Raw genomic sequence first — 15,727 nt, forward strand, 5'->3', positions numbered from 1 at the left:
CCTGGTCTGAACTGGGGGCTGGATCGCTGGGGGGGGCGGGGGTGACAGGCTGTGTCACTCATTTTGCCCAGCAGGCAGATAGCTGTGAGCCTCGAGCCAGGGGACGGATCGGAGCGGAGAGGCAGCGAGGTCAGGAGGTGCCGTGCGGCCGATTCCCGGTCAGGGCACACGTCGGGTTGTGAGCTCGATCCCCAGGAGGCGACGTGCAGGGGCAGCCGATCGGTATTTCCATCTCTCCCCCTCCCTTCCTCTCTCTCTAACAACCAACAAACACATTTAAAAAGAGGTGATTTGGGGAGAAGAGGTCAAGACCTTCGGACCCCCCGCGGTGACCCCAGGTTTTCCAGTCGGGGTGCTGTCCTGGCTCCTGGGACGGGCGGGGCTCAGGGAGCCCAGAGAGAAACGGCTCAGGCCGCTGTCCAGAGCCCGGCCCGCAGCGTCCCTCCCGCTGGCGGCCAGCCCAGCCCCCCATCCTTCCCTGCGGGGCCCTACCGGGAACTGGGGGACACAGCGGACCTTCCGGCTTCAGCTCAGCGGGAAGAAGGCCTCCTATTGTCCCCGGGAGGAAGGAGCCTTGGGGATTCGGGGAACCCGTGGCCACGCGGCCGCCCGCTCCCATATAAGGCCCCGCGCCCGCCGCCTCGGCCTCAGCGCTCGGAGCTGGAAGTCCCGCAGCCGCAGCCATGAGGTGCCTCCTGCTCGCTCTCAGCGTGGCCCTGGTGTGCGGCACCCAGGACATGGGCGTCCCCCAGACCGGGGAGGGCCTGGACGTCCAGAAGGTCGGGGACGCGGTGCTGTGCGTGGGGAGGCTGGGGCGGGGCTGAGTGCAGGGCGCCGGGGGCCTCAGAAGACCGGGCGGCTGGGACGTTGGGGCCCTCCGCTGCTCTGTCTCCCAAGGCCCAGGTGGTGCTGGGAGACTCATGCTGTGGCCTCTGAGCCCCCGGGGCTGCACGGGGTGTCCTTGCAAGTGTGTGGCCGCCCGCAGGGGGCCGGCGTGCTCGTGACCCCAGTTAGACGGGGCCTGGCCCAGAGGGGAGGGACGGAGAGCCCACCCGGGGGCTGGGGTCCCCGCCCGCCCCCCAGTGCAGCTCACGGCCCCTCCCCAGGTGGCCGGGACCTGGTTCTCCGTGGCCACGGCGGCCAGCGACCTCGCCCGGCCGAGCACCCAGAACGCCGCCCTGAGGATGTACGCCAAGGAGCTGCGGCCCACCCCCCAGGGCGACCTGGAGATCATGGTGCACAGACGGTGGGTGTCCGGCTGCGGGGAGGGGGCCGGGCGCCAGGACGGGGGGGGGGCAGGGCTCCTGAGGGACCCGGCTTCCCGTGGGCGGCGTGGGGTCGGGGTCGGGGTCGGGGTTTGGGGGTCGGGGGGCAGACCTGGGAGGTTCGGGCCCCTTGGAGCCCCTGCCCAGGGCTCTGGGGCCACAGAGCGACGCGGGGTCAGGGTGGGGAGGCCTGTGTGGAGGCCGCTGGCCAGGGGCAGCGGGGCCGGGCCCTCCCGCCATGGCTCTGTCTGTGTGAGGGTGACAGTGGCTGCCTCAGCCTGGGTGTCACCGTTACGCGGTCACCGCCCTTCAGGGAGGGCGGCCGGTGTGTTGAGGAGAAGATCTTGGCCGAGAGAACCGAGCGAGCAGGGACGTTCAACATCGACTGTGAGTGGCCGGGCCCAGGGGTCAGCCTCAGCCCTGCGGGAGGCGGGAGGCGGGTGTGGGCCTGTGGGTGCCTCAGGGGGTGCGGGGCGGGCCCTCGGGGGGCAGCGCTTGGGGGGGGGGCTGCAGGGCTGCATCCTGCTCACTGCAGGCGGTGGAAGGTGACACCTGAGCTGGGCCTGCACCCCTCACGGCGTCAGAGGACCCAGAGCGCCTCCCTCTCCACGGATTCTCCAGGCAGTTGGCACATTCTGCCTTCATCTTTGATAACGAGACACAAAATAGAGACGGCGCAGGGTCAGCCTCTTGTCCCGGGCATCGGCACAGACGTTTCTATTTTTTATTTACTTATTTTTAAATAAGTTTTCAGTGGTTTTTAGAGAGAGAGGAAGGGGGAGGGACAGAGAGAGAGAAACATCGGTGATGAGAGAGGAACATCACCCATCGGTCGGCTGCCTCCTGCACGCCCCCCACTGCGGACGGAGCCCCGACAGGGCCTGCGCCCCGACCAGGAACCAAACCAGTGGCCTCCTGGTTCCTGGGTTGATGCTCAACCACTGAGCCACCCTGGGTGGGCGAAATTTTAAATTTTTAACCCTCACCCCAGGATGTTTCTCCATTGGTTTTTAGAGAGAGTGGGAGGGAGGGGGAGAGACAGAGAGAAACATCGAGGTGAGAGACGCATGGACTGGTTGCCTCCTGCACGCACCCGACCGACCGGGGCCCGGGGTCAGGCCTGCTCCGAGGTGTGTGTCCTCGGCCGGAATCAAACCTGGGGCCCTCCAGCTCGAGGGCCACACGAGCCACGACCCAGCGAGGGCGGCTCAGAACGTAGAGGGAAGTGGTGCAGGGAGACTTCTCGTCCCTCCAGCAAACTCTGACTCCCGGCAGGATGGCTCCAGGCTGCCCTGCCCTCCTCCACTCCTCGCTCCCAGGGCTCCAGGCTGTCCCGCCCTCCCCCTCCCCTCCTCCCCCCCTCCCCCTGCAAAGTGCCTCCTGCCCTCACCCCTCACCCCTCACCCCGCCTCCAGCTCCTCCTGTCTGCCTCTGCCCCTTGGGCCTGAGCCCACCTGGCCGGCCGCACACCTGGCCGCTCACCTGCAGCAGGTGCTGTGTGTCCCATCCTCTCCCTTCCTCTCCTGCCTCGCGGGCCTCTGGCCGAGGAGTTGGTTCTGGGCAGGAGCCCACAGCCCGCGGAGGGCGCGGGGACCTCACCTTCGCTTCCTCTCTGCTTCTCGCCCAGACCTGGAGGAGAACAGGCTCGTGGTGCTGGACACCGACTACAAGAACTACCTGTTTGTCTGCGCGGAGAACACGGCCGCCCCCGCCCAGAGCCGGGCCTGCCAGTACCTGGGTGCGTACATCCCCGCCCGGGAGGCAGCTCGAGTCGGGGCAGCTGGGAGCCTGGGCCCGGGGAGCCACACTCTGACGCCCGCCCCCTGACGCCCCCCACAGCCAGGACCCCGGAGGTGGACCAGGTGGCCATGGAGCAGTTCGGCCGGGCCCTGAGGCTGCTGTCCATGCACATCCCTATCATCCGCATCCCGACCCAGGCGCAAGGTGACCCCCCACTCCCTGCTACCCCCCATCCCCCGGCCCCCCGGCCCCCCGGCCCCCCGCCCCCCCCGGCCCCCCTGCTACCCCCTGTCCCCCCGCCCCCCGGCCCCCCAAGTCAGAAGGCCTTGCGCACGGGGAGGCTCTTTCTCCCCTGGTGGCCTCCCCGTCCCCCAGGCCTCCCGGGAGGTGGGTGGGAGGTGGGGTCCCCCTGGTGTGGTCGCTGACCTGTGACCTCCCACGTCACCCCTCCTCCCGCAGAGAGGTGCCGTGTCTAAGCGAGTCCTGCCGACCCGCCTCCTGGGTAACGTACCTGCCCCGCTCAGCGTTGGGTGTGGGGTCCCGGGGGCCCTGACTCCCCTCCATCACCCCCCACCCCACCCCCGGGGGAAGGGCTGCAGCCTGGGTCTCCTGGGGACTTGGGAATCGGCTGCCGCGTGCCCACCCTCTGAAGGGCCGTGAACTGCCGTGTGTCTCCTGTGTCCTGGCCACACGCACAGGCGACGCCCCAGGATCGAGGGCCGGGTGTGGGCGCGGGGTGGGGGGGGGCTGCGAGGGGCTGGCGTTGGGGGCGGGCACTGGGCCTGAGGTGGGTGAGGGGCTCTGTCTCCCCAGGAGGGGCGTCCGCACCCCCAGGGGCGCTGGCGAGGTCCGTCCTTCAGGATCCCAGGATCACAGGGGCCCCTCGTCCATTCCAGGACCTCGGCCTCCCTGCAGGACGGCGTGACCCCTCGTCCGACGTCACCCCCTCCTCCCGGTCGGGGGCCCCAGGAGGGGCTGAGGCCATGAGGCTGCTGGGCGCCGCCCCCCTGGGACCAGGCCCCTCGGTGCCGCCTCGACCGGCTGCTCTGAGCCCCTCACAATAAAGAGACACACCAGCGCCCGTCTGCCGCGTCTTTCCTGGGGCCGGTGGGGGCGGGCGGGAGGCGGGGGCGGGGGGGCTGGAGGGCACAGCTGACGCCAGAGAAACAAGGGGACAGGGCCAGCCCCTCGGGGTGCTGGTCACTCCCTGTCCCTCCGTCCTCACCAGCCCGGGCGCAGTCAGCCCCAGGCCCCTCGCTGGTCGGGCAGGGCTGCCTGACCCCGGCTGCCCCCTCCACGCCCCGCTCCATCCTGACGCCAGCCCCTCCTACGGGTGCGCCCCCAGCCCCAGCTGCAGGGACACAGGTCCCCACCTGAGCCAGGTACCCGTGGGACAGGCGTGACGCCAGCCGAGCGCAGGCCCCGTGCAATCCACCCGCAGCGTCACCGGCGCACACAGCACCCGGCGCCGAGCACACGCTTATTTCATTTTTAATTTAATTTTTAAAATATATATTTTTATTGATCTCAGAGAGGAAGGGAGAGGGAGAGAGCGATAGAAACATCAGGGATGAGAGGGAGTCATTGGCTGCCTCCTGTACGCCCCTCACTGGGGATGGAGCCCGCAACCCGGGCCTGTGCCCCGACCAGGTATCGAACCCTGACCTCCTGGTTCCTAGGTCGACGCTCAACCACTGAGCCACACCAGCCGGCCACACATTTATTTCAGTGCCCACTGGGCAGTCAGCAGGGCAGCTCCCATCCCCCACCCCACAGGCTCGGACAGAGGCCCCCGCCCCGCCCCACCACACGCCGACCACAGTCTGTCCCCTGCACCGGCCCTCGGCTGCAGCTGGGGGTGCCGACACCTCCTGGGACTTGCTGGGGTGGCTCATGGGGCTCGGGGAACGCTTGAGCTACTGGAGCCCTGGCCTACTGTCACGAATAAAGCCCAGGACCAGCCAGGCGGAGGAGATGCTCAGGACAAGGGGGGGCCCTGCCGCCAGGGCCACGCCCCCACATCTCCCGTGGTCCCCAGCCAGGAGCCCCCCGAGCCTGTCCTTTGGGGTTCAGCTGCTTTCCACAGTCGTGGCTGATGGAACCGCTGGCCACTGGTCACTGAACTCGCCCCCACCCTGTGCCCTCCTCAGGGAGGAGGCGGGACAAAGGCCCGGGGTTTGCCCCCATCCTGAGGGCTTTCCGCCCCTCAACATCCAGGGGGCGGGAAGGGGCTTGTTCGGGAGACTGAGACACGCTGTCACCCAGGAAATTCCGGGGGTTCTAGGAGCTGGGAGCCAGAAACGTGAAGAAAGTGCCCGGCCAGCGTGGCTCAGTGGTTGAGCGTCGACCTAGGGGCCAGGAGGTCAGGGTTCGATTCCTGGACAGGACACAGGCTCAGGTTGTGGGCTCCGTCCCCAGTGCGGGGCGTGCAGGAGGCAGCCGGTCCGTGACTCTCCTATCATTGATTTTCCATCTCTCTCTCCCTCTCCCTTCCTCTCTGAAATCAATAAAAAAAATATTAAAAACAAAAGAGAGATGGTAAGAAGGCCACACGTGCAGGTGGGCAAAAGGAGTACTTGACACACAGAGTTTATTCTTGTATTATTATTAACTAGTGACCCGGTGCACGAAATTCGTGCACATTAACAGGGAATTAATTAGAGGGAATATTTTAATATTGCTATTTGCACTTTCTCTATCATAGAAGTGTCAGAGATGAAAAAAAGTAGTAAAATGTATATGAACATCTTCCTCCTGTCAGAGTCAAGTCCCCGCCCACCCACATGCGCCTCGAAATCACGCGAGACCCAGGCCCAGCCGGCCCCACCCCCATTGAGCTAGATCCAGACCCCAGCCGGCCCCACCCCCATCAAGCCCCACAGGGTGGGGGGCGTGGCCTCAGGTCACCTGGCCCAGCGCCGGGGCGGGGGGTGCACCTTGAGGTTCCCCATCAAGCCCTTCATGGCTGGGGGTGCGGCCTGAGGTCCCCCGTCCAGCCCTGCCAGGCGGGGGGCGCAGCCTCAGGTCCCTGCCTCCGCTGTGGGTGCAGCCATCGTGACCGTTACGGAATGATGGTACGCGTGCACGTTCCCTCTGTATCAGATAAGGTTATTGTATTGTTTATGTATGAACATCTGCAAAGCCCTCTCATATTTCTTTTTTCTTTTCTTTTTTTAAAGAAAAAGGAAAAGAACTAGAGAAAGAACCATTCTTTTCAGGTTTTGTTTCTCCAGTTGCTCCCCATTCCCACCGAACCCCCTACCCTCCACCTACCCTGTTGTCTGTCTTTGACGGTCCGTGAGAGGCTCCATGCAGAAGGAGCACCTTAGGGGAGGGGGCGTCGCACCGTTTATTTCTGTGAGTGACACTGTGCTTTGAACACATGGCAGTCCCTGTCGAGTGGGTGCCGTCCGTGGTGAGGTACAGGGGCAGGGAAAACTTCAGAGAAAAGCACCGCACACTCCTAGTGTTCCGGAAGAGCTGCCATAATAAATCAGAGATCAGGATGCGATAGTAAGTCGTCAGTATACCCATCTCTCGCCCAATATGCCGTCTTGACGTTCTCACCATCTTTTCATCTAGATAAACATGTGCACGTGGCGATGCCGGGTGAGGTGAGGGCAGGATCCAGGTGCGACAACTCATCCGAGAGGGTTTTGGGCCCAAGTCTGAGATACAACCGTTCCATTGGCTTTGCGGAGAGGAAATCTAAGAGGACGAGGTCAGAGGAAGGGGATGGAAAACAGACACGCGGTGCAACTTCTTCCCCAAGTGAGGCAACCCGCTCTCTGGAAAAGGACTATTGAGCCCAGACTGCCTTCCGGACCGAGGCCGACCAGATGCCTTCTAGTTCACAGGGAGTTCCCCTGTGATTCCTTCAGAGTCTGAGACTTCTCAGGAGCTGGGCACACGTCACCTCATTCCCTGTCTCTTCTCCCCGATTTTCTCGGGGGAATATTTCTGAAGATCAGAGACATGGAAAGAAATGACATAGTCTCCTTTTCTCCCTCCTCATGTAGGGATTTCACAATGAACTACAGGGCCCCGTCAAATTCTCTCTCTCTCAGTGATCAACAAGAGGCAAACGTGAGTGCTTTCACCTCAACAAGTGGTCTCAGTTGAATCCACCAGAAAAAAGGAGGCGATTGAAACGCTGTACGTCAGGCCCTAAAAAAAAGAGAATAGAGGAGTGCGGGTTGGTTTGGCTCAGTGGATAGAGAATTGGCCTGGGGATTGCTGGGCCTGAGGTTCGAATACAGCGAAGGACGAAAGAGAGAGAGAGAGAAAGAGAAAGAGAGAGAGAGAGAGAGAGAGAGAGAGAGAGAGAGAGAGAGAGAGGAGGACGCTGGTCACGGGGAGGCCCGGCTCCTCCGCGATGGCCTCCCTTTAGCGCCGTCTCACGCACAGATTTCCTAAGAACGTTCATCCTGAGGTCCCATGTGGGCTCGATGGGGGACCTTCCGGGGAGACATGACAGCGGTGAAACCCCTGGCAAAATAGCTCCCTTTTTAACAGAAATGGATTTGTATTGATGTCAGAGAGGAGGGGAGAGGGAGAGAGACGGCAATGATGAGGGGCAGGAGGAGGCCGCTGGGGAGGAGGGAGCAGTCCCCTCTGGTATTTCTTGCTGCGGGTTGCACCACCGGCTCTCCCTCTGGCCGTACTCCCCCCGCCCCGCCCCGCCCCGCCCCCACCCGTCTCTGTGGCTTTCCCGCTGGTCTTTGCCGCCAGCGCCAGCTGCGCCAGCCTCAGGTGCAGCAGCTTTGCCCTGCTGAGCCCCGCCCGCCCGGCTCGCTCCTGCAAGGCCAGAAAATAAATGGAACGAATGGTTTCCAGCTGGTGTAACAGTTTCCCGGGACGAGGCCAGACTCTGTAGGGACACACGTTCGTCATCCAGACCCAGGAAAGGGGCCACAGTGCGGGCGTTGGTGGAGTTACTGGGCGCGGGAAGGATGGAGAAAAGTCAGCCTGTGGTCGGAGACCGAGCCCCCGAACTGCCCCCCCCCACCCCTGTCCTGTGCACCTCCTCCGCCTGGCCGGTCGGGTCACGGGCTGACCCTCTCCAGGCGGGAGCAGAGCCCTATCACAGCCGCCTGTGCACGCGGAGACGGGAAAACGCGCCGCGGGCCCCCGTCCAGGTGTTAGACGCGGCCGCCGCGGTGTCCGTCCCTGGAGCCGCCCGGCCCTGGGGTGGGACCTGCAGGCGTGTCCCTCGGTGACCACTTCCTTCACCCAGGCCCACCCAGGCTTCCTTCCCTTAAAGAACAAGACTTTACTGATGTCAGAGCGGAAGGGAGAGGGAGCGAGATGGAAACATCCTATGTAATAAAAGCCCAGCGACCGAATGGCGGAACGACCAGACGACTGGTCGACCAGTCGCGCTGACACACACTGACCCCCAGGGGCAGGTGCTCAACACCGGAGCTGCCCCTGGGGGTCACTGCGCCCCCACAGTGGGAGCAGCCGCTCAGAGGGCGGGCCCGCAGCTGTCGGCTGCCTCCTGCACGCCCCACACAAGGGATCGAGCCCGCAGCCCGGGCCTGTGCCCTGCCCGGGAGTTGAACCGCGGCTCCTGGCCACGCCGCTGGGCAGGAATCCCTTCCCTTTAAGTCTGAGTAACGCCGCCCGTGTGGATGGACCACATTGGTTTTTCCATCCCTCCTAGAGGGGCGCCGTGCTGTGCCCACACTTGGCTGCTACGAACATGGGTGTGCAAATGTCCCTTTGAGACCTGCTGACGGCTCTCTGGGTGCCCGCCCAGGGCGCACTGCTGGTCACAGGGCTCTTTGCTTTTTGGAGGAACCGCCCTGCTGTCAGTGGCTGTGGGGGGGGTGCGGTTTGGAGGCACATTTGGGGGTGGACATTATATTTGCTGTGATAAGGCTGTGCCTGGGGCCTGGGGTGTGGGTACGGTGGTGGTATGGGGGATGGGTACGGTGGTGGTATGGGGGATGGGTACGGTGGTGGTATGGGGGTTGGGCACGGTGGTGGTATGGGGGTTGGGCACGGTGGTGGTATGGGTGTGGGCATGGTGGTGGTATGGGGGGTGGGCACGGTGGTGGTATGGGGGGTGGGCATGGTGGTGGTATGGGGGTGGGCATGGTGGTGGTATGGGGGGTGGGCACGGTGGTGGTATGGGGGGTGGGCATGGTGGTGGTATGGGGGTGGGCATGGTGGTGGTATGGGGCGTGGGCACGGTGGTGGCATGGGGCGTGGGCATGGTGGTGGTATGGGGCGTGGGCATGGTGGTGGTATGGGGCGTGGGCATGGTGGTGGTATGGGGTGTGGGCACGGTGGTGGTATGGGGCGTGGGCATGGTGGTGGTATCGGGGGTGGGCACGGTGGTGGCCTGGGAAGGAACTGGGTGATGATTTGTGTGGGGACGGAGCCCCCACAGGGGAAAGGTATGCCTCCTGGACCGGCCGTAACCATGACGGCACCTGCTCAGGGCCCTGGCGCTGGGGGGACGGGCGCTCAGGAGCCCACGCGCTGCCCGGTGTCGGGGAGCAGGCCTCGGGGGACGTGGCATTGCCATCGAGGCCGCCTGGGGTCACTTCGCTGCAGTAACTTCCCGCTTCGGCGACTACAGGCCCGACCCCCACCCGGCTCCCGGGTGCCAGGGCCCTCGGGGGGACGGGGCGCACGGTGGGCGAGGCCTCCGCCAGGTCCCACAGGTGTGTCCCTCGGGGCCTCCTGCTGCCGGTGCCAGAGGCTCCATTTCCTGGTTCAGGGTTTTCCACGGAACCTCATTCCTGGAAACGCGGCTCCGTGGCCGGAGAAGGTGCCGGGAGCGGCCGGGACACGCGCCCCCTGGCAGGCGCCCGGGGCTTCCGAGAAGCCTGCAGGAAACGCCTGCGGCTGGCGGCCGCGTGCCCCGAGCTCCGGGAACCCGGACGCCCGCTCTCCTGGCGCTGCCCCGGCCCCGCGTGACCTGCTGGGCGGCCTCTGCCCCCCGGGTCACGGTAGACGCCCGTCCGGGCCTGTGCCTCTGGCTCGGGCCGTCATCGCCCAGGAGCCCGCGGGGCCGGCGGGGGCTGCTGACAGGGGATCCCCTCTCCCCGGTGCTGAGGCCGGGAGCCCACGGTCCGGGTGTCCGGCCGCCCCTGCCCCGCCCCAGGCTCCGGGACCCTCCTTCCCGCCTCTCCCAGCTGCGGGCACTCGGCTCAGGCCACCTCTGCCTTTGCTGCCCAGCCCTTCTCCCCGCGACCCCGCTCTGCCCCTGCTTCCCCGTTAGGACACCAGGCACTAGGCTAGCCCCCCACCCTCCCCCCACCCCCGCCACAGCACGGTCTCATCTGAACCAGCAGCCGCCTCTGAGGACCCCGCAGGCCCCGAGCTGCTCTTCATGAACCGTGAGGACCGGCCCGGCCGGTGTGGCTGTGGCCGAGCGCCGACCTGTCAACCAGGAGGTCCCGGGTTCGAATCCAGTCAGGGCACGTGCCCGGGTTGCGAGCTTGATCCCCCGTGTGGGGCGCGCAGGGGCAGCGGATGCTGGTTTCTCTCGCATCGATGTTCCTCTCTCTCTCTCTCTCCCTTCCTCTCGCTCTAAAAATCAACCAAAACATGTTTAAAAACATGCGGGAGATGGCCGTTGGGGGCCGGGTAGCTGGGTCCCGGGGCCCCGCCCACCTGCCCACCCGCTGAGGCCAGGCCACTTCCATCGGCCCCACCGGGCCCTGTGACGCTGTGACGGCCGCTCGGCCTCAGCAGCAAACACGTGCGGGGCTCACGCCGCCGCCCCCCGAGCTCTGTCTGAACCTCACTGACCCGCTGCACAGTGGGGAGGACACACAGGTCATGGCCTCGGGCTGTGCAGGTGGAGGAAGAGAGAACAGCAGAGCCAGGAGGAGCCAGGAGCGACCCTGCCTTTCCGGGCGGCTGGTCCAGCGGGCGGGGGAGGGGGAGGGGCAGGCGGCCACACGGACCCGGTGTCCAGGGGTCCTGGGCTCACGTGGGCCTCTCCGGCCACGCACCCCTCCCCCCCGGGACACGGCCTCCTCAGGGCTGGCTCAGGCCGCTGTCCAGAGCCCGGCCCGCAGTGTCCCTCCCGCTGGCGGCCAGCCCAGCCCCCCATCCTTCCCTGCGGGGCCCTACCGGGAACTGGGGGACACAGCGGACCTTCCGGCTTCAGCTCAGCGGGAAGAAGGCCTCCTATTGTCCCTGGGAGGAAGGAGCCTTGGGGATTCGGGGAACCCGTGGCCACGCGGCCGCCCGCTCCCATATAAGGCCCCGCGCCCGCCGCCTCGGCCTCAGCGCTCGGAGCTGGAAGTCCCGCAGCCGCAGCCATGAGGTGCCTCCTGCTCGCTCTCAGCGTGGCCCTGGTGTGCGGCACCCAGGACATCTTTGTGCCCCAGACCGGGGAGGACCTGGACGTCCAGAAGGTCGGGGACGCGGTGCTGTGCGTGGGGAGGCTGGGGCGGGGCTGAGTGCCGGGCGCCGGGGGCCTCAGAAGACGGGGCGGCTGGGGTGTCCGGGGCCTGCAGGACTCCGCTGGGGCCGCCCTCACAAAGCCCCCCGGACGGCGGCTTAAACAGCAGCCACTTAGGGTCTCAGGTCCTGAGGCTGGTCCGAGGCCGGGGGTGGGCGGCTGCCCCCTGCACCCCCACACGGCCTGCGCTCTGTGCCCGTGTGTCCCCATCGCCTCCGCTTACACGGCACCCGTCAGGCGGGGCCAGGGCCCACCCTCCCTTTAACGTCCTCACCTCTTCCAGGACCCATTTCCTTTTTTTATTTGATTAATATTTTTTATTTTTATTGCTTATTATTATTATTATTTTTAGAGAGGGGGGGGAAGGGAGGGGGAGAGAGAAAAACCAATGATGAGGATCACTGAGCGACTGCCTCCTGCACGCCCCCCACCGGGGATCGAGCCCCCAGCTCGCCCTGACGGGGAATCGAACCCGGGACGCTCAACCACTGAGCCACGCTGCTGGGCAAAGATCTCACCTCCTAAAGTCGTGGTCTGAGGTGCTGGGCTCAGGGCTGCAACATATGAATCTGGGGGGACACAGTCCAGGCCCTCCCTGGCCTCTCTGCCTCCCCCTCACTCACAGAGGCGGCTCTCGGGGTGCTTCTCTGGGCTGAGATGAGTTTAGCTAGAACATTCCTCAGCTCAGCAGAGGGGGGTCCCACAGCGGCCCAGGGGGGTCAGTGAGGGCCCCGCGGACCCAGCCCCCGCCCTAGGCCGGCCTGGGGGAGTCGGGAGTGGGTAGGACTCCGCTGGCCCAGACGGGAGGGTCGGAGAGCCCACCGGGAGCTGGGGTCCCCGCCCGCCCCCCAGTGCAGCTCACGGCCCCTCCCCAGGTGGCCGGGACCTGGTACTCCATGGCCATGGCGGCCAGCGACCTCGCCCTGCTGAGCACCCAGAACGCCCCGCTGAGGATGTACGTCAAGGAGCTGCGGCCCACCCCCCAGGGCGACCTGGAGATCATGGTGCACAGATGGTGGGTGTCCGGCTGCGGGGAGGGGGGTGGGTGCCAGGACGGGGGGCTCCTGAGGGGACCCGGCTTCCTGTGGGCGATATGGGGTCGGGGGGCAGGGCCGGGAGGTTCCGGGCCCCTTGGAGCCCCTGCCCAGGGCTCTAGGGCCACAGAGCGACGCGGGGTCAGTGTGGGGAGGCCTGTGTGGAGGCCGCTGGCCAGGGGCAGCGGGGTCGAGGCCGGGGCCCTCCCGCCATGGCCCTGTCTGCCCCTGGGGTGGGGAGGGGGTGGCAGAGAGAGCTGGGGGGGCGGATGGGAACCCAGAGCTATCACTGCCGGGGAATGCAGGTCAACGCCCTGAGGAAGACCGAGGGCACCCCAGCCCATCTGTGCTCCAGGGGCGTCGGGACCCTGGTCCCCGGTGGCCACTAGAGGTCCCCGTGGGTGTGGCGCCAGCTCCGGCCGTGGGCCTCTGGCGCTGGGGTTGGCTCTCACCGCGGAGCCTGAGGGCGGCTCTCGGGACACTGTCTTCCAGGGAGGACGGCAGCTGTGTCCAGGGCAAGATCTTCGGGGAGAAAACCGGGGTCCCTGCTGAGTTCAAGATCAACAGTACGTGCTGCCCCGGGCGGACGGCCTCCTCCCTCGGCGCTGCCGGGCTCTCGCGAGATCGGCGTGGAAACCCCATTTCTGTCTTTTTTTTTTTAATATATTTTTATTGATTTCAGAGAGGAAAGCGGGGGGGGGGGGAGAGAATCATTGATCGGCTGCCTCCTGCACGCCCCACCACCTGGGCACGTGCCCTGTCCAGGAATCGCACCTGGGACCCTTCAGTCCACAGGTTGTCGCTCAACCACTGAGCCAAACCTGCCAGGCCAACCCCCATTTCTTAACCAGGACACGGGGTGGGCGGGCCCCCTCGGAACGAGTGATGACCGAGCCCGGGTCCGGCAGGTGGCGGGCGCTCAGGCCCCTGTGCCCGGGGGCGGCTCAGGGAGTGGCTGGCCGGTCGGGGGCGTAGGAGCCGCTCTCCCGTCCTCGCCCGGTGGCCGCGCAGGGGGAGCCGACCCGCATCCCCCTCCTGCTGGAGGGAAGAACCCGGACTCACCCACCGCCCCGTCCACCTCCAGGCCTGGGGGACAGCAAGGCGCACGTGCTGGACACCGACTACGAGACCTACGCCTTCCTGTGCCTGGAGAACGCCGCGCCCGCCAAGCAGAGCCTGGCCTGCCAGTACCTGGGTGCGCCAGCCGCCCGGGGGGGAGGGGTCCCAGGGCCCCGGGGGGAGGGGACACACATTCAGGCGGGACGGATGGGGGCGGCGAGTGGACGGCGACTCAGGACCCTGCAGGCTCGGCGGGCGGAGGGCTTCAATGACTCTGCCAAGTGCAAAGTCAGCTGCGAACATGTCTGTCGCCATAACCTCCGAGAGCAGACGGGACGTTCCCGGGCACACGCCCCGGCCCCCAGCGCTCTCCGTGGGTCACGGCCGGTGCGGGCTGGGAAGATGCTCCCACGGCCGGGACGGAGGGGCCCTGATCTCCTGGGACCCTGACCCCGCATGGCCCTGGGAGGGGGCTGGGCCGAGGGGGACAGGGACCTGGAGGACAGGTGGGCGGAGCCCTGTTCGACCCTGGGAAGCGGGGCTGAGCTCTGCTGACCTCAGATGTCGGGGTGCCCTGCCTGCCTCGTCCCGGGCAGGGTCCCGGCTCCCCCAGTCCAGGGACTGACCCCCGCCCCCCACAGCCAGGACCCCGAAGGTGGACCAGGTGGCCATGGAGCAGTTCGGCCGGGCCATGAGGCTGCTGCCCATACACATCCAGATGGTCTTCACCCCGGCCCAGGCGGAAGGTGACCCTGCCCACCGACCCCTGACCCCTGACCCCCGACCCCCTGCCACGGCCCCCAGTCAAAAGGCCATGCGCACTGGGAACGCCTTTCTCCCATGGCGGCCTCCCCATCACCCAGGCTTCTCGGGGGTGGATGGGAGGTGGGGTTGCAGAGCCCCTGAGGTGGGGTCCCCCTGAGACCCCTCTGGTGTCCTGGCCGACCCATGACCTCCCACGCCGCCCCTCCCCCCGCAGAGAGGTGCCGTGTCTAAGCGAGTCCTGCCGACCCGCCTCCTGGGTAACGTACCTGTCCCGCCCCACATTCTGGGTGTGGGGTCCGGGGGGGCCCAGGCTCCGCTCCATCACCCCCCCCAGGCCCCCCGCCCTCCGACACGGGGGCCTGAGCGCCCGCCTGCCACCTGCCGGACCCCGTGGGAAGGGCTGGAGCCGGGGTCCCCCCGGGTCTCGGGGATCGGCTGCCGCGTGCCCACCCTCCGAAGGGCGTGAACTGACCTGTGTCTCCTGTGTCCTGGCCACACGCACCGGCGGACGCCCCGGGGTCCCGGGCCGGATGTGGGCGCCGGGGGCTGGGAGGGCTGGCGAGGGTTGTTCCCCAGGCCCCAGGGTCACAGGGACCCTCCTGCATTCCAGGACCTCGGCCCTCCTGCAGGACGACATCACCCCTCCTTCCAGCCAGAGGCCCCAGGAGGGGCTGGGGCCCCGAGGCTGCTGGGCGCTGCCCCCCTGGGACCGGGCCCTGCCGGCTGCTCCCTGGACCCTCTGCTCTGAGCCCCTCACAATAAAGAGTCACATCAGAGCCCGTCTGCTGAGTCTTTCCTGGGGGAGGTGGGGCCGGGCTGGGGGGGGGGGAGGCAGGAGGGCAGGGTGGGGTGGGGGGGCAGGAGGGCAGGGCGGGGGCAGGGCCGAGCATCACAGGCCCCGACTTTCAGGGTCAGCGCCGAGCAGGCTCCTTTCCGCTGCCGGGACCTGGGCAGCCGAGGCAGCTCAGGGGTTAGCGCTGGGACCCGCAACACGCCAGCTGCAGGAAGGGCTGAGCCCTGCCGGTCACGCAGCGCAGACACCCGACTGCCCAGGCAGAGCCGACTCGAGTTACCGCCGATCAGATCCTGCCTCTCGCAGGGCGGCCCAAGGTCGTCTCCCAGGAGCGGGGGGCGGGGGGGGGGGCCTTGCTCGGAGGAGACCTGGCACCAGGTCCCCGTGTCTGCACCGCGTCCGCCGCGTCCTCCGCCGATGGAAACAGGACCGTCCCGGAGGGAGGAGCTGCAGGAGGGCAGGCGGGAGGGGGCCTCGCTGTTCTCACAAACTCCATGGCCTCCCCCGGGGAGGAGGCAGGGCGGGAGGGAGCCCCCCCCCCCCAGGAGCCATTCAGACGTGTATGACGTCATGCGCGGCCACACGATCACCAACTTAAAGCTCGCTGCTCTGCTCGCTCGGACATGTCACGAGCCCCCAATGC

The 15,727-nt window shown here is 66.7% G+C and overlaps 2 protein-coding genes across 2 annotated transcripts; both read left to right on the forward strand.

Moving 5' to 3' along the window:
* The first annotated feature begins 652 nt into the window (after positions 1–652).
* On the forward strand, positions 653–4,382 carry LOC132211758 (beta-lactoglobulin-like). The gene is made up of 6 exons (XM_059656255.1): positions 653–779; positions 1,107–1,246; positions 1,579–1,652; positions 2,893–3,003; positions 3,105–3,209; positions 4,234–4,382. Exons 1-6 carry the CDS (start codon positions 684–686, stop codon positions 4,380–4,382), a joined length of 675 nt encoding a protein of 224 aa, XP_059512238.1. The 5' UTR covers positions 653–683.
* Positions 4,383–11,268: 6,886 nt separating this feature from the next.
* Positions 11,269–15,061, forward strand: LOC132212836 (beta-lactoglobulin-like). The gene is made up of 7 exons (XM_059658821.1): positions 11,269–11,386; positions 12,309–12,448; positions 12,960–13,033; positions 13,552–13,662; positions 14,168–14,272; positions 14,506–14,548; positions 14,902–15,061. Exons 1-6 carry the CDS (start codon positions 11,291–11,293, stop codon positions 14,520–14,522), a joined length of 543 nt encoding a protein of 180 aa, XP_059514804.1. The 5' UTR covers positions 11,269–11,290; the 3' UTR covers positions 14,523–14,548; positions 14,902–15,061.
* The last annotated feature ends 666 nt before the right edge of the window (positions 15,062–15,727 follow it).

Source organism: Myotis daubentonii, chromosome 11, assembly GCF_963259705.1.
Source record: "Myotis daubentonii chromosome 11, mMyoDau2.1, whole genome shotgun sequence".
In the NCBI taxonomy this organism is placed as follows: domain Eukaryota; kingdom Metazoa; phylum Chordata; class Mammalia; order Chiroptera; family Vespertilionidae; genus Myotis; species Myotis daubentonii.

What these genes read in the sequence shown, in the direction of transcription:
- LOC132211758 (XM_059656255.1), top strand. Translation starts at nt 684, where the DNA reads ATGAGGTGCCTCCTGCTCGCTCTCAGCGTGGCCCTGGTGTGCGGCACC. An exon ending in GAGATCATGGTGCACAGACG is followed by an intron (nt 1,247 to 1,578) that starts GTGGGTGTCCGG and finishes ACCGCCCTTCAG; the next exon opens with GGAGGGCGGCCGGTGTGTTG. An exon ending in CCGGGCCTGCCAGTACCTGG is followed by an intron (nt 3,004 to 3,104) that starts GTGCGTACATCC and finishes CGCCCCCCACAG; the next exon opens with CCAGGACCCCGGAGGTGGAC.
- LOC132212836 (XM_059658821.1), top strand. Translation starts at nt 11,291, where the DNA reads ATGAGGTGCCTCCTGCTCGCTCTCAGCGTGGCCCTGGTGTGCGGCACC. An exon ending in AGGACCTGGACGTCCAGAAG is followed by an intron (nt 11,387 to 12,308) that starts GTCGGGGACGCG and finishes GCCCCTCCCCAG; the next exon opens with GTGGCCGGGACCTGGTACTC. An exon ending in TGCTGAGTTCAAGATCAACA is followed by an intron (nt 13,034 to 13,551) that starts GTACGTGCTGCC and finishes GTCCACCTCCAG; the next exon opens with GCCTGGGGGACAGCAAGGCG.